The 18465-nt window shown below is 36.9% G+C and overlaps 1 protein-coding gene across 1 annotated transcript; it reads right to left on the bottom strand.

Annotated features, from left to right (window-relative positions):
* Nucleotides 1-4396: 4396 nt before the first annotated feature.
* On the bottom strand, nt 4397-18103 carry LOC110019685. The gene is made up of 2 exons (XM_020717460.1): nt 17336-18103; nt 4397-4618 (listed from the first exon to the last, which is right to left on the bottom strand). Exons 1-2 carry the CDS (start codon nt 18101-18103, stop codon nt 4397-4399), a joined length of 990 nt encoding a protein of 329 aa, XP_020573119.1.
* Nucleotides 18104-18465: the final 362 nt, after the last annotated feature.

The following is an 18465-nucleotide window of genomic DNA, read 5'->3' as shown; positions in this document are numbered from 1 at the left end:
TGTCGATTAAAGCGGTTCGAGGCATATTTTGTGTGAATTTCAAAAGGGAAACTTGTTTTAAACACCCCTTTGAGTGATTCAATGTATCTAGACACTTTGGAAGATTCTTTTATGAAGGGATATGCCTCTTGGATGAACAGTCATGTCTTTTGAATTTATTTTGAATTTAAAAGTGTTGACTTTTAGATAGAATTTTGGGGGGAATTTGTAAGTCCTTTTGAAAGGAGGCAGTCCCTAATAAAAGAAGAAGACTTCAAGGAGTTGGGGGTCTAGAGTGTATAAGTGTGGCATGTGAAGAGGAGCAAAAAGAAGAGGTAGAGAGAGAGACTACTCAAGGGCTTGGAGATTTTCTTCAAGGATTGTAAGAGGAGAGGGAAGGTGAGAGATTTCTTCTTCATTACACTTTTAAGAGAGGATTGAGAGTGCTTGTAAAGAGACAAAGGCTTGAAGAGAACTTCTAGGGATTTGCTTGGAAAGGATTGTGAGATAAGTTATGTCTTTTATTTTTTTTGTTTTGTAAACTTATTTTTACATATGATATCCATGTTTTATCGTGTCCTTATCATGAATTTTGAGTAGTCTTCTTTATCCTTCTTCCTACTTTGAGATATGGTTTTGTGGAGAATTGATTTTATTTTACATGGTTTTAAATGCCAATAATTTGGGATGATTTGAACTCCGATCTTCATTTACTTTTCAATTTGGCAAATTAAAATGTTAAAATGTGTTCAAAAACATATGTTTCGAAAGGGCTATGATTTCTACAACATTGAGAGACTCACATTTGATTTCATGGGAGAGTATATCATACATGGAGTTGGGTGCAAATAAATAGGGAAATATACTTTGTTGGATGTAGAATTGGAGATTTTAAGGTGACAAATTAAAATCCCCAATTTGGTCTAGTAGAAACAGATGAAATATGGTTAGCCCTCGGGTGGGGGAGTAGTGAGATCTCTAGAGTGGCAGCCGATATCCTTCCAGTCTAATCATGAAATTATGGACCAAACTCTTGATTAGTCAATGTTCCACTCGGAAGAGGGTAAAGAGTAGGATTGCTCCTATTTAGCACAAAAAAAATTATATATATATTTTTAAATAATTTTAGATTCTTCACAATCCATATACTCTTTGTCAAGGGGAAGGATGCTTTCTTAAATTTGAACTTTTCATCACAAAAATGTTGTTAGTTTTCGTAAGTTTACTTTGAAAGTTTAGAATTTAGTTTAGTGAATCCTTGTGTACCAAAATTAATTCAACAGGGATATGTGCTAAAACAAATGATAAAGGATAAGCTACAACCTTTTGAAAAATTAGGGAATGTTAAAAGTTGAACTCCTAACTCGAAAGAAGGTCTCAAATTTGGTACAGTAGGACCAGTCCATGACTCAAAATTTTGCATGGTTGTTAATAGCGGATTGGAAAAGGATTGCCTCGATGTAGAGGATGACTCTTAAGATTAGTTGATAGGTGATGCCCCACCAAAATTTTAAGAAGAAATTAAGTCAAATATGGATGAATTAAAAGAAGGAATGGTGATTTCAGTTGCTGACATCAACGAAGTATGGTGCAAGCCATTCATAGAATATTCGCAAACTGGAAAGCTGTCGGAGGACAAGTCCGAGGCATATCACATCACGAGAAGGGCTATGTCTTATGCTCTAGTGCCTGATGTACTCTACAGAAGATCATTCTATCAGATGTGGCTGCGATGTCTAAGCAGAGCTGAAGCACAAAATATTGTCAAATAAGTACATGTAGAATTGTGTGGCGCTCACCAGTCAGGGCCAAAAATGAATGAAAATGAAGATTAAAAGACTTGGATATTATTGGCCAGCAATGATGTAGCAATGATATTCAATTACATGGATACATCTAGAAGGTGTCACTTTTGTCAATTGCATGGGGTGGTCTTACACCAACCTCCGAATGTGCTACACCCAACTGTTGCCTCGTGATGTTCGAGTGTTGGGGCACAGACATAATAGGTCTGATAGACCCTCCATCCTCGAAGGGACATAGGTTTATTCTTGCAGCAATGAATTACTTCTCCAAGTTGCCAGAGGTAGTGTCATTACGAGAGGTTACAACACAGCATGTTCTGCAAATTTTCAAAAGTCAAGTCATCTATCGTTTCAGTGTACTGTGCAGAGTGATTTCTGATAATGGAACAACCTTCAAGAGCACAAAGATCAACAACTTCATCAAACGACAAGGGATAGATTGGAGATATTCTATAATTCACTATTTCAGGGCAAACGAACTAGTCGAGGCCTTCAATAAGATGCTTGTGTAAATCTTAAAGAAGACATTGGACAAAAGAAAAAGAGATTAGCATAATCAACTATTAGAAGCTTTTTGGGCTTACTAGAAAAAGTTCAGAACTCCACTCAATGTACAACCTATGCACTTATGTAAGGGTATGAGGCCATACTGCCACTGGGGGTTCAAACACCATCTCTCTGAGTCGCCATTGCCAACCAAATTATAATCAAAGAAAGTGCAAACTCAGACTTGAAGAATTGGAAAGTCTCAAGGGAAAATGACTAGAAGCACAACAACATTGGAGCTCTACCAAGTGAGGATGGTGTAAGCTCAGGACAAATTGGTCTGCCCTAGGGCATTCAAAGTTAGTGATCTCATTCTTATTCTTAAAATACCTATTCTTTCACACCGTAAGAAAGGTAAAAAATTTGACCCAGCTTGGGTGGGACCATTTGTCATAGAAAAGGTCTATTCGGGAGTATCTTACCAGCTGGTGGATTTCCAAGGCAAAAGACCCATGTTATCAGTTAATGGACACTACGCAAAGATTTATTTCCCGACATGATGATTGCTTGAAATCAACCTTTTGAAATTTTGATTGCTTTGGGGCTATTTATTTGGCCAACTGTCTGTGAATGGGTCTAAACTTTTGTAATAAAATTAACCTCAATAAAATGAAAATTTTGGAATTTGTTCACTTTAATTTCCTCCTTTGGTCTCTAATTTTGAAATTCATTAAATTAAATAGAAATTAAATAAAAAATTTGCACCTGCACAAATAAAAATTTTTGTTTAATGAATGCTTCATTTTTGCTCTTGTTCATGCTGAATTTCAGCGCACTGATGTTTTTCTGTCTTCTGCAGAAAAATGTCATAACTAAAGCTGATTTTTGCTTTTAGAGACGGTTTGAATCTTGCGCTGAAGAGAGAAAGGGAAGCACAGAGAGGCATCCTAGACTTTGACTTAGACTTTGGTCCGGTCAACGTGAACTATGAGGGTCCCCTGATTGACATAGTCAGTCGCCAAGAGAAGGAAGGATTACCTTCGCTACTGAGGATCAGTACTAAAGAATACTCCTCACTAAAAAGGAAGAAAGTGTTAACACAAAAAAAATCTGATGGAAGGGACTAGTCGTTTGTCGTCCATGATAACTACGTCAATAGGGGATCTAGTCATTGCTAATGAGGAAAGAGTATACACCACTAAGAAGAACACAGTGTCGTAACGCTAATGGTTGCAAGCACATAGCTTTTCTACATTAGGAAATGAGATGCATGAAAGAGGAAGAAAATATACTCACCCTGATTCCTGAGGGGAAAATTTATGATCCTTGCATGAGACAGACTTCTTCTAGTCCGACTGCTATGGAGAACGAGTCTGAGTCTGCTGCAGAGCAGATACTACCAGCAATTTCAGATGCACTTTACAAGGGTTTCTCGATGTGCAACTTTGAAGTTCTCGTACAAGAATCAATATGAGGAGCATTCATGGAATGTACAACATGCAAAGTTCTCCATTTAGATCACTAAAGTTTTTTTGAGGAGTTCACAGCTACTGACACAGGATGTCAGGAGACAACTTACCCAACACTGAGTTGTATATTCCATTATCAACAAATCTAAGTAAGACATGGTATCCTACATATGTTGAGATGAGGGAGCTACCTCAAAGATCTTAAATTATTCCTACGGCAGATCTGGAAAGAATGAACAGAGTTAAGAAGCGAGAATTGGAATTCTATGAGGAAATCCAAGTAAAGTTTGTCAACATTCTGGAAGTCCTGGAGCTGTATACAGGGGGACTTCTCTAAAAATGATGAAAGAAGAATTCTTGACTGTGTATTTGACCTAAGAGACAGAGGTTGAGATGGTTTGTTAATTAAGAAAATTTACTCAGAGTCGTGGAAATGGATGCACGGGAAAGGCATGATTACTATCAAGTGTGGTTACTGCTATAACTTTGTCGAAAACAGGAAGGGGAAACCCCCAAGTATCCTCATATATGACGAGGTGGATCCTCTAACTTCTGAGATAAAAAGAATGATCAAAAGGATGGTCAGATGGAGTATACTACCAGTGGACTGCATTCCAAATAGTTGTATAATCAATATTTATGATGAAGGAGTTGTATTCACTCAGATATAGACCACCATGATTTTGTAAGGCCCTTTTGCACAGTGTCTTTCATGAGCAAGAGCAATATATTGTTTGGGAAAGAGATCGATGTTGTTTTCCTTAGGGAGTTCAGAGGAGCTGTTGAGATTCCACTACCGATGGGTTTAATACTAATTCTTAAGGTAAATGGAGCAGACAACCAAGCATTGCTTTCCGGGGGTACAACAGCGCAGAGTGTCTGTGACATTCAGAAGAATGAATGACAGTAAAGTACTATATGGGTTCCAATAGGACCCAGAGTTGGAGGAGCTACGCCCATACGAGCTATGAGATGGCTGCACCTCTAAGTACAAGTAAAAAGAATTCTTGTCATGGAGCGTGGCTTAATAGGTCAACTTGATCAGGAGCTCACACCACAGAGGACAGAGAAAAAGTCACTGGACACTTTTGTACCGTGTAATGATGTAGCAGATATGATATGAAATGCATCAAATGTGTTTGATATATGATATGTATTCAGCATATGATGTTTTAGATGTATTCAACTTGCTATTTCTTTTGATGTTTCAGCCTATATTCAGTCTATAACACCTGTTTGAAGCATATTAATGAAATTTCTTTTATAGTTCAACATGTTTATCAGATTGCCCTTTTGTGCGATTGATAAAGAGTCGTGGAACAATACATTGGTTTTGAATTATAATGAATGAAGAACAATATAACAAAAAGTCTAATGTTAAAATTTAAACTTGTTTTTGAAAATCAGTCAATGAAAATTAAATTTTGAAAATGTAATTTGATAATTAAATGTGATAAGGACAACAAGAAAAGAAAATGATAAGTTTTGTTGAGTATGTTTTTCTCGAGTTTGAGGTTTCTTACTCTTTGCTTGCACAACATGATTGTCCTTGTCCACACCAATTTCCTCACAGCCCCACAGAGTTTCACACTCTACACAAAATCTTACAAATTTTCCTAACCAATGTCAACCTTCACATGTCACATATCTATGAGCTCAACACCACAAATTCTCTACACTATTTTCATGTTGTTCTCAGAGTCAGTACCAAGATTCTAATGTTTCCACTACCCCTTGGGTTAGATGTGAGTCCCAACGCTTCCCCCCCAATGTAGCAAATATTTCCTCATCACCACTTGGGTTGGATGTGAGTCCCAGAGATTTCCTTCCTAGCATGACAGATATATTCTCTCGCTACCCCTTGGGTTGGATGTGAGTCCTAGCGCTTTCCTCCCCAACGTAGTAGATATTTTCCTTATCACCACTTGGGTTAGATGTGAGTCCCAGAGCTTTCCTTCCTAGCGTGAACGATATATTTTCCCACTACCTCTTGTGTTGGATGTGAGCCCCAGTGTCTTCCTTCCTAAAATAGTGATAAATCTCTGATCAGCTCTTGAGTTTGATGTGAGTCTTCGAGCTTTCCATCAAAATCTGGTCTTTCCGTCACCCCTTAGGTCGGATATGAAGCATTGAGCCTTCCTTCCTACTGTGACATAAATCTTTGAGATAGGTTTAAGACAGACTTAAATGGAGTAAGACATCCTATTCTCAATCATTGAGATAAGTATGAGACCACCTTAAATGGAGTAAGGCATTCTATTGTCATCTTTTGCGATCAGTATGAGACCACCTTAAGTAGAGTAAGGCATCCGATTCTCTACCCAAATCTTTGGAGAATGGTATGAGACCACCTTAAATGGAGTAAGGCATCCTATTCTAATCTTTCAAGATCGGCATGATACCAACTTAAGTGGAGTAAGGCATTCAGTTCTCTACCCAAATCTTTAGAGATAGGTATGAGACCACATTAAATGGAGTAAGGCATCCTATTCTCTTCTTTCAAGATTGGTATGAGACCACCTTAATTGGAGTAAGACATCTGATTCTCTACTTAAATATTTGGAGATAGGTATGAGATCTTCTTAAACGGAGCAAGGCATCATATTCCCATCTTTCGAGATCGGTATGAGACCACCTTAAGTGGAGTAAGGCATTTGATTCTCTACCCAAATCTTTGGAGACAGGTCTGAGATCACCTTAAATGGAGTAAGACATTCTGTTCTCATCTTTTCAAGATCGGTTTAAGAACACCTTAAGTGGAATAAGGCATCCAATTCTCTACCCAAATATTTGGAGATATGTATGAGACCACCTTAAATGGAGTAAGTCATCCTATTCTCATCTTTAGAGATCGGTATGAGACCACATTCAGTGGAGTAAGGAATCTTATTCTTTACCCAAATCTTTGGAGATAGGTATGAGACCACCTTAAATGGAGTAAGGAATTTTATTCTCATCTTTCAAGATTGGTCTAAGACCACCTTAAGTGGAGTAAGGCATCTGATTCTCTACTCAAATATTTAGAGATAGGTATGAGACCACCTTAAATGGAGTAAGGCATACTATTCTCATCTTTCGAGATCAGTATGAGACCACTTTAAGTGGAGTAAGGCATCTGATTCTCTACCCAAATCTTCCAAATCTTTGGAGAATGGTATGAGACCACCTTAAATGGAGTAAGGCATCCTATTCTAATCTTTCAAGATCGGCATGATACCAACTTAAGTGGAGTAAGGCATCCACCCAAATCTTTAGAGATAGGTATGAGACCACATTAAATGGAGTAAGGCATCCTATTCTAATCTTTCAAGATCGGCATGATACCAACTTAAGTGGAGTAAGGCATTCAGTTCTCTACCCAAATCTTTAGAGATAGGTATGAGACCACATTAAATGGAGTAAGGCATCCTATTCTCTTCTTTCAAGATTGGTATGAGACCACCTTAATTGGAGTAAGACATCTGATTCTCTACTTAAATATTTGGAGATAGGTATGAGATCTTCTTAAACGGAGCAAGGCATCATATTCCCATCTTTCGAGATCGGTATGAGACCACCTTAAGTGGAGTAAGGCATTTGATTCTCTACATCTTTTCAAGATTGGTCTAAGAACACCTTAAGTGGAATAAGGCATCCATATCTCTACCCAAATTTTGGAGATAGGTATGAGACCACCTTAAATGGAGTAAGGCATCCTATTCTAATCTTTCAAGATCGGCATGATACCAACTTAAGTGGAGTAAGGCATCCACCCAAATCTTTAGAGATAGGTATGAGACCACATTAAATGGAGTAAGGCATCCTATTCTCTTCTTTCAAGATTGGTATGAGACCACCTTAATTGGAGTAAGACATCTGATTCTCTACTTAAATATTTGGAGATAGGTATGAGATCTTCTTAAACGGAGCAAGGCATCATATTCCCATCTTTCAAGATCGGTATGAGACCACCTTAAGTGGAGTAAGGCATTTGATTCTCTACCCAAATCTTTGGAGACAGGTCTGAGATCACCTTAAATGGAGTAAGACATTCTGTTCTCATCTTTTCAAGATCGGTTTAAGAACACCTTAAGTGGAATAAGGCATCCATATCTCTACCCAAATTTTGGAGATAGGTATGAGACCACCTTAAATGGAGTAAGGCATCCTATTCTAATCTTTCAAGATCGGCATGATACCAACTTAAGTGGAGTAAGGCATCCACCCAAATCTTTAGAGATAGGTATGAGACCACATTAAATGGAGTAAGGCATCCTATTCTCTTCTTTCAAGATTGGTATGAGACCACCTTAATTGGAGTAAGACATCTGATTCTCTACTTAAATATTTGGAGATAGGTATGAGACCTTCTTAAACGGAGCAAGGCATCATATTCCCATCTTTCGAGATCGGTATGAGACCACCTTAAGTGGAGTAAGACATCTGATTCTCTACCCAAATCTTTGGAGATAGGTATGAGATCACCTTAAATGGAGTAAGGCATTCTGTTCTTCAAGATTGGTCTAAGAACACCTTAAGTGGAATAAGGCATCCAATTCTCTACCCAAATATTTGGAGATATGTATGAGACCACCTTAAATGGAGTAAGTCATCCTATTCTCATCTTTAGAGATCGGTATGAGACCACATTAAGTGGAGTAAGGCATCTTATTCTTTACCCAAATCTTTGGAGATAGGTATGAGACCACCTTAAATGGAGTAAGGCATTCTATTCTCATCTTTCAAGATTGGTCTAAGACTACCTTAAGTGGAGTGAGGCATTTGATTCTCTACTCAAATATTTAGAGATAGGTATGAGACCACCTGACCACCTTAAATGGAGTACCTTAAATGGAGTAAGGCATCCTATTCTCATCTTTCGAGATTAGTTTGAGACCACTTTAAGTGTAGTAAGGCATCTGATTCTCTACCCAAATCTTTGGAGATAGGTATGAGACCACCTTAAATGGAGTAAGGCATTCTATTCCCATCTTTTGAGATTGGTACACCTTAAGTAGAATAAAGCATTTGATTCTCTACCCATATCTTTGAAGATAGGTATGAGACCACCTTAAATGGAGTAAGGCATCCTATTCTGATCTTTTGAGATTGGTCTAAGATCACCTTAAATGGAGTAAGGCATCTGCTACTCTTTTTGGGGTTGATACCTAATTTTCAATTCCCATTTCGGGTCAGTACATAAATTCTAGTTCCCTCCTTTCAAGGTAAGTACCTGAATTCCGATTCTCATTTCAGGGTCAGCACCTAAATTCTGATTCCTATCCTCCGAAACTATTGCAATCACAATCAAAGTTTTCAAACAATTAAATTGAAGTTGAACCTTCATCGTGAACGTCACAGTAGTTTGCAGAATTCCTTTCCTTCTAATCCCCGCGAGAATTTCAAATCCTCAATTTCGCTCAGATATTCACTTGCTAATTCCTCAACGAAAATAATGGTCACCCAATTCTACTTTTTGTTCTAAGCATGTTGGCTTAGCCGTCTGTGTTGGTTTTGTTGATCTCTTCGGCCAATGCCAATTCGCGTGGTGTGCTTGTCCAGCACACCACACCTATTGTGGATCCATTTGTTGACCTCACTTTTGGTTGAGGTCTATTTTCCACCATAGTATCCAAGGGTCTAGCTATAGGACTTTCCTACTAACTATTCCTAGAGAACTAGAAAAAGTACTCTCACCATTAAAATTCTAAACTCTTCTTTGCTCAACTTGAAGTTCAACATATTGGTCCTAACCTCTAGCACTTAGTAGGTGGGGTCAATATGAGAAAACTCAAGGAGAGTCCCCATAGGATGGTCAAGCCTTAGAACTAATGGTTAGGCTAGCTTGCACACACTACACTTTTTCACACCCAGAACCTTAAAACTACTCGCACTTAATTTAGTCTCTTGACTCCTTTTGGAAAGCTCATATGGGTGGACCCAAACTTATAGCCCTTGAATAAGAGTGTTAGGACCAACATATTGAACATCCAAAATGAATCCTCATATGACTCCTATTAATTTGAAATGGCTTCATGGCTTACTTGCTCATACCAGCCCAAACTCCCATCAAATTTTCAAAATACACCTATAACCCTAATTTTTTCCAAAATTATCCAAACCACTCAAATTTGTCCAAAATTCATTTCAAACCATTTCCCACTTCCCAAATTGATCAAAATCACCAAATTGTCAAAGTACCCCGAAATTGCCAAAAATTACCAAAATGCCCCTCATGACCCAAAATTTTCAAAAATTCCAAAAATTACCAAAAATTCTAAATTCATCCCAAATATTATCAATTTCATTGTTGAACCATCACACTGACACAATTTGACCAAATGGACCCATTATGACCAAAAACCCTAATTTGTTTTAAAAGGCTCAATTTCCTCAAATTAGCCCCAAAGTCAAACAAGTTGCCCCAATCTTGCCCAATTTCAATTCTAAATCAAAATTTAACATCCGCAATATCAATTTAAACCAAATAAAAACCTAATTTAACCTAATTGCAAGCTCAATTTCACCTAAATGAAAAAGGCTAATTTTACCCGAAATTGGTCATATCCCCAAATGTCAACAAATTGAAAGCCATAACCCCAAAATCTCCACCTAATTTCTTTTCAAAACACTTCATGACAATACCACACACCAAATTGAACCATTAATTGGGACATAAACGAGCTCTAGCCTAACCTTATGTCCAAATCCCACCAAATTTGTCTTCCAATTCAATTCAAAATCACTTAAAATCCTTTCAAAAATCTTCATAACATCTCCCTACAAAAAAATTAAACATTTAATTGACCCAAATTTTAGCCTAAATTCACCCTCAATTTTAAAAGCCCAAGCCCACCACATTTAATTCCAAAAGTTCAAAGTTTACCTAAAAGCCCACATGATAAATTTCCCCTCATCATCCATTCAATCAAAATCACTCCCTAAGTTTTAAATCCATGATCAAGTCATTCCAAATCAATCCTCATTATAAACTCCACAAAAATAGCCCATAAATCTAAATTGGCTAGGTCATGGACAAGCCATGAAGCCATCCTCAAGCCATAGGTGAGCCATATGAACCTTTGCCACCTCACCAAGCTATTAATGACAAAAGGAGAAGCCACTTTCAAGCTCCCTTAAGAAGATTTTAACCCTTTTAATGACACACTCTAATGCATGCTTAGCGAAATCCCTTTGATAGGGACCTCTCCTCACTAATGAAGCTGAGCCAAATGATCTCCTATTCAACCCAAACCAGCCTTGGTGGGTGAGCCCAACCCAAATCCATGCTTTGATTTAAATTGGCCCAAAATTAGTTTCGTCCCCATTCCTCTTTAATCCAAGGCCTTTAAACATGATGAACCCCAATTGACTTTGCCAAAACCAAGCCCTGATCCCCTTGACCAAAAGGTGACCTAACCCTGGTCGGCCAGCCACCATTGCTGCCAGAAAACGCCATGACCAAGGAGGAACAAGGAGTTAAACTTAAAATTACACCCAACCAAACTGGCTCACTCCAATTAGATTTTGGCCCCTTTGTTCCCTCCACCTAAGAAACCAGAGCCACCCACTGGTTAGCCCAATTGCAGCCTCCAAGCCCCTCTATTTAAAATCATCACCCTCCACGGCTAAGGGGAGGGCTAAGGGGAGGAGTTGTTGAAATTCCTTAGGGAGACCCTGGAAATATGTTCCCAGAGCTTCTCCTAGCTTCCTTGAGTGCAAGCCCTCTATTTCCAGCCACTCAAAACTACTGCCTGAGCTCAATTTTCAAGCTAAAAAATAAGATCAAACTAGGACATAGTTCCCCACTACTCCACAGTGCACCAAAATTAAATTACTTGTACCCACACCATCCCCTAAGAGAAAGAAGAAGATCCCCCATAAAAGCCCCATCACCATACCACCCTAGCATAGGCTTTGATGAACACCCAAAATCGGCCTTGGTTGAATTCATACCTAGGTAATTCACCACAACTCATGGCTTCATCTAGGAGCTCTTTAGACTCAACTCAATCTTTTGGAAGCACCCAACCGAAGCCACATCTCTTGTACATAGGTATTGAAATTTCTCCTCAAATCAAGCCTATTTTAATTATCAATGCTCATATACTTAATTTAAGACTTGATTAACCGTATGGATGTGTTCTCCTAGTCTAGACACATCTATAGGAACAAACTCGAAGGGATTTGGTTGAGTATTGAGTGAGATAATAAGGTTAGAAGGTGGACAGTGCTCAGGTTGAACCAGTTGAAGATGATGACTGGATGTTGTCCGATCGTGCGTGTATCATTTAGACTACTGAGGTCGCATCCAACGAGTGCATGGCACAAGAACCGCGAGCTGACAGGGCGCTGAGGTGTCTGACGATGTCAAATATCAGAACGCCGCATGGTAGTTAGGAGCTGCCCTAGGTTGAGGTGGCGTCGCATGGTTTAAATAGAAAAATTAGGATTTTCTTATTTATTTAATTGATTAGAACTTTTAGAATTTATATCTTGGTGTATGAAAAATGATAAAAATAAAATAAAAATACCCTCATGCCCAGTGAATAGAGAAGAATATTGTGGAAATGGTTTCATATCTGTTTGATGCATGTACTATTTTTAATTAATTAAATAGTGTATTCCTTCTTTAGATTCTCCATTTGCATGGACATTTCACCATGACTTAGATTAGGGTTTTTGGTTTCTCTGTCATGAGGGATCTTCCTTAAATTTTCTAAGGTCAAGGGAGGTCCTAGGCATAGAGCATGTCGTGTCTGTTTTGGTAAAATAATTATAAAAATTATAATATTAATTATAAAAATACAAAACTTGTTTTGGTAGGTTCATTATGATCAGAGGACCCTAGGAAAAATACAAACTTGGTTTAACCTCTTAAAAATAACCCTAATTGTCATCAACCCCTAAAAATGAAATATAATTAATTTGGACAAAATATAAAACTAAATGGCACAAAAATTATTCTTCTCTGTAATTTAATATTAGAGGAGCTTCCCACAAAAATTTCAAGTCAATTGGAATTAATTTGACCATTAAAATGGATTAATTAAGTGAAATTGCATTTTTGGCATAAAAATAATTATAATAATTAAAATACAACTTTAAAAATCACCAAATTTGTTTTAGGAGCTCCTTATAACTAGAGGAACCTAAGTAAAATAAAAGTGGAATTAAAAGTAATACTTCATTTTTTTTAAAATTTTTTAATTATTTAAATAAATAAAAATTAATTATAAATCATAAAAATTACAAAATTGTGAAAACACACTAAAATGTCACTTTTGGCTTCCTGACCATTTGAGACCAATTAAAATAATTCTCCTAATTTTATAAGTCAAGATATTAATTTTTTTAAGGCTTAAAAAGAATTTTCATTAATTTTCCACTAAAATAATTCTAATAAATAAAATATAAACCACAAAAATATGAAATTTGTCTCTAGGTTCCCTGGACTCAAAGAAATTTAAGAATAATATAAAATTTAATTTTTCACTTAAAAAATATTTTATATTTAATTAATACTAAAAATAAAAAAATAATCTAATAATTAAATTAAATCTCTAAAAATCATGAAATTTGGTCCAAGTGGTCCTCTAACCTAGGTGAACCTTCAGTAATTTTTGTAAGGACATAGATTTTGTTTTTACTGAGTTATTGAATTTTCATTAAAAATCCCTATTTTTTGCATTTAAATAAATATAAAATTAAATAAATTCATAAAAATTACATTTCCTCCTCTAATATTTTAATTAACCCATTAATGGGGTAACATAAAAATTTTAAAGTCATTTGGGTTTAATTTAATGAATTATGGGGTGTTAAGGCCCTATAGGCAAAATGGTAATTTTGGAATTTAAGTCTTAATTAATATTTAGGTCTAACCAAAGGTTAAATTGATAATAAATAATATTAATTGACATGTCTTGATGATTGAAATATAAAAGAGATAAACGGTAGCAACCAATCTCACTTTGGTCTCATTAAGGATAAATTTGTAATTTCTAGGATTGTTTAAATTTGGAAGAGCAATTAAATAAGAAGATATTGTGCTTGAGGGTTTGAATTTGGAAGATCAAAACCCACTGATTTAAAACCCCAATTAATGATTTTAAAATTACTTATGATTTTTGATAAGGGTTAAAAATATAAATATTTAAATTTGCCTAAAAATCACAAATCTACGCATTAAGTTTAAGGGCTTAGTAGTGAATCAGGCTTAATCAAAATCTTATGTAATGAGGTTTAGAAAATGACCTATAATTAATTTGAAACTTTTTAAAACACTGCAAGCCCATCTTTAAAAATCAAACCGGCTAAGTCACTTACTTAAGCCAAATCGCCCCCAAGGGCCTTTACCCGCATAATTCATAAGTGAAACATCAAATGATAATTACCCCACTTAAAGGGATAATCAAAACATCAAGGTTCATTGAGCATAAGGTCATTAATTATAATTGAGCATAAGGTCATTAATTGGGTCAAACACATAACAAACATAATAAGACCAAAATGAACTTGAGATAATTCGAGGGACTGTGAAATGTTTAGGTTATTACCCAGAACTTTTTATGATCCTTTGGGAATCTTGGAGGAAACTTGGACATATTATTATTTGTTTGATGGGATCATCCCCATAAGTGATTAAATTTGACTTATTAGGGTATGACATAGGGTTTGGTAGACACACCTCAAGCTTGTGTTCTCTTCTTTTCCTACAAAGCATGTTTTAATTCCTATAAAATTATATATATATATACGCCCTACGTGTTAAACTGAAATAAGGTTACAAAGCTATATGGAGCTTGGTTCACAGACAAAAACCAAGGATCACCCAAAAGGGGGCAAGGCCTCCCAAGAGAAAACAAAATACTAATGTAACCTATCCAAAAAAAAATTGTCCCCAAACAATAGGGCTGAAAAGAAGAAAAAAATGAAACATAACTAAACAGTAAGGACATAGGGGAACTTGTCAGAAAATACAAAGGTTTCGCAGACCAAACGGACGTCATACTTTCCTTAATTTATTTGATCAAGCCTCATCGTCAAGTCTTGTGTTTATTCTTTGGGTTAGATACAGGATTTGAGGTACATTGCTCTTTCATTTTAAACCATGAAAAATATGAGGTCAGTTTGATTTCATACTTCAACGTCCTTCCGAAGCGGGCGATGAGATTTCGATTTTGGTGACCGACAGCTTCTTACGGGCAACCCCACAAACCAACCCAAAATAACGCCGATAGAGACTTAAAGATCTTCTTAGGAAATGCCCTCATCATTCATTACCAGATTGGTTGATAATTCAAACTTTTTATAATGGATTTGTGGGATCACTTAGATCAATTATAGATGTTGCGGCTGGTGGTTCGTTAATGTCAAAACCTTTTGATGAAGCTTATTCACCCCTCCAAAGCCAGCATTGGGAGAAATGAAACTACCATCAGTATTGACTTTGACCCAACCCATAGGAGGACAATTCCAGTGAACAAGGATAGTTTGAAATTTCCTTGAACCAATGAGGGAGGATGTGCATAGGATTTCAGGAAGTTTCCTATGACAGTGCAGTTTTTGTAAATAATTGTAACAGTGAGTGGTAATGGCATTGGCATCCCAATGGACCTCATCAAATATCAGCTTATTTCTTGCCATCCAAACAAACCAAGCCATGATACAAGGGATGGGAGGGAGATGTTGGTCCTGCCAGTCTTTCCAGCTTAAATAAAACACATCCCAAGACAGCTGGATGGTATTTAGTTTTAGTTTGGGTAACAAAATGTTCCAAACCTGATGAACTTGATAGCATTTAAAGAATAAGTGGGGGAGGGATTCCTCCTCACATTTACACAGGCAGCATCTTGAAGGGCCTCTCAAACCTTTTAACTTTAAAATATCATCAGTAGGAATGAAGCCATAGAAGAGCTTCCAAAAGAAAAAGGCCATGGAAGGAGAAAGAAACTTTTTCCACACACATTTAATCCAAGAGGTCTCCTGTTGAGGAAAGTAGAAATTAGCAATAGAAGCTGAAAATGTCTGAGAAACCTTTTTCTTCACAATAAGTTTGTCTTTCTTGGATCTGTCAATGGGTTTTTTTCAATATAATGTTAAGTAATCTGTTATCAAGGATATTCTGAACAGCTTGCTGGTTCCATTTATTAGCAGACCAAAGGTCAGCCACCTATGTTGTCGAGTTGAATTGAGAGCCAGTTGGAGGAGGGATTAAGCCTTCTCCAGTCCAGTTATCAAGCCACACATTGAGTTTGCCTTCCCCAATATCCCAAATGAAAAGTTGTTCAACCTTTGTTCTCATCTTCAACATGTTCTTCCAAGTTCTAGAATCCCCCAATCTGTTGGTCACAAGAGAAGGATGCTAATCTTTGCAGTATTTTCCTTTCAGAAATTTTGTCAAATTGAAGTCTGTGCTCTAAACATAACCCAAAGTTTGCAAAAATTAGTTTGGGAAATCTGCTTGAAACTTTTAAACCCCAGACCTCCAGCTCTAGCACTGCCAAAAATTCTTTTCCATCTCATCCAATGCACTTTCTTTCTCTGGCCTGCCCACATAAATCTATTGAAAGTTCTTTCAAGTGAGCTTTGAATGGATTTCTTCATAAAAGAAACCTGAGATAAATAAGATGGGAGAGCTCCCAAGATGCTTTTAAGGAGAGTAATTCTTCCCCCATTGGAAAGAAAAATATTGGACCAGCTGTTGAGTCTATCTTGGACTTTAAGAAAAATATCATCAAACTGGACTTGCCTAGTCCTCTCTTTAATCAATAAGGTACCCAAGTATTTCAGAGGTAGAGAACTGGAACAAAATCCAATGAAATCTGAAATCCAGTGTTTGATTTCAGGCTTCACCCTTTTACTGAAGACAACCTGACATTTCTGTTTATGAAACTTCATCCTGGAGCAATCTTGAAAGTTCTCCAGACATTAAAATAACAATTTGATTGTGGGTTTAGTTGCTTTTGCAAATATAATAACATCATCAACAAAGGCTAAGTGGTTAACTGCAATGTTAGATCTGTGGCTATATAAGGAGTGAGGAGCTTTGGCCATAAGTTGATTCTGGAGTTTAGATAATTAATCAAATGCAAGTATGAAGATAGTAGGGGATAAGGGGTCACCTTGCTTGATGCCTCTAGTAACAGTGAAGAAACCATGAGACTTCCCATTAATGAAAATAGATTGATGATTATTTGTCAACAACCTTAGGATCAAGGAAATAAAGGATTGAGAGAAACCCCTAGCAGACAACACCTCTACAATGAAGTCCTAGTTAATGGTATTATATGCCTTTTGGATATCAAGTTTGAAAATAAGATTCCCTCCTCTACACTGTTTGTCCAAGTCCAGGACTAGCTCTTGAGCCAAGAGGACATTTACCACTATGCTTCTTCCTTGCACAAAGGCTGATTGATTTTCACTGATAAGATGAGGTAAATGAGGCTGCAATCTTTTGGAAATGATTTTGCTAATAATTTTGGACAAAATATTTGTGAGATTAATTGGCCTGAACTGATCCCAAGAGATCTTGAAATTATTTTTGGGGATTAATGTAATGGTAGAGCAGTTAAAATAGTTAGGCAAATTCATCCCTTTAAAGAAGCTTTGTACTGCCTCAATGACATCCCCCTTGATGATCTTCCAAGCTTTTTTGTAGAAATCAGCTGAGAAACCATCTGGGCCTGCAACTTCAGAGCTGTCAATTGAGTTTAGGGCTGACCAAATTTCCAATTCCCCAGGGATAGAATCCAATTTTAGATTTCTTGTATATCCCTGATCAAATAGATCTTGCTGGATTGACATTCTGGTGAATGGAGGTTGAGTGAATAAAGTTTGAAAATACTGTATGGCAGTTGTTGCAATTAAGTCTTCAGAATATATCCAATGCCCTAATGGATCTTTAATCTTGTGAATGGTATTGCATCTCCTCCTATAGTTGATACAAGCATGAAAGTACTTAGTATTTCTGTCCCCTTCATAGAATCTGATTTTTGCAGCCTTTTGAGCATAGAATTCCTCCTGCATACAAATAGCATTCATCAACTTTTCATTAGCTAGCAATAAATTTAATTCAGTATCTGGATTTTTCTCAAGCCTAGCCTCCATTTCAAGCACTTCCTTATTAGCCTCCTTAACTCTCAAGTTAACATCTCCCACCACATTCCAGTTCCATTTAGATAAATGTTTGTCAATCTTCTTTTGCAACAACCAAAGTTTTTTCAGGGGGTTAGAATGATGGCAATCTCTCCACCCCAAGGATACTTGATTAAGAAAATCAGTATGAGAGGACCACATGTTGAGATATCTAAAGCTGGCTTTGTGCTTGACAGGAGATGCAGAAATAGTGATGAGTAAAGGCCTATGGTCAGAGGCTGTCATACTGAGATGTTGGATAGAGGTGTGTAAAAATTCATTCAACCATAGAGAATTAACTAGGATTCTATCCAATCTTTCCCATAAAGGTCCTCTCCTCCAAGTAAACTTAGGTCCAGTGAAACCAAGATCAAATAAGTCAGCCAAGCTGATGTTGTCATTAAAGATATTCATAGAATTAGAATTAGGAGGATTGCCTCCTAATTTTTCAGAAGGGCCAGAAATGGAGTTGAAATCCCCCCCCCCTCCATGAGCCAAAGTGAATTACAGGAATTGCTGATATTCTGAATACCCTCCCACAGCTCCACTTTGGCTCTAGGAGAGCTTCCAACATAGACAAAGGTAGTCAGGTCTTCTTTATCCCCAAA

The sequence above is a fragment of the Phalaenopsis equestris genome, unplaced genomic scaffold (genome assembly GCF_001263595.1).
Source record: "Phalaenopsis equestris unplaced genomic scaffold, ASM126359v1 Scaffold000069, whole genome shotgun sequence".
NCBI lineage: Eukaryota > Viridiplantae > Streptophyta > Magnoliopsida > Asparagales > Orchidaceae > Phalaenopsis > Phalaenopsis equestris.
This window is presented reverse-complemented; position numbering and strand designations above follow the sequence as displayed.

Bases quoted from the DNA above. Each gene is read 5' to 3' on its own strand.
- LOC110019685 (XM_020717460.1), bottom strand. From the start codon at position 18,103: ATGACAGCCTCTGACCATAGGCCTTTACTCATCACTATTTCTGCATCT. The intron at 4,619-17,335 runs GTACAAAGCTTC...TGAATGTCACAG, and splicing joins AGGGGGATGTCATTGAGGCA to ACACTCTGCGCTGTTGTACC.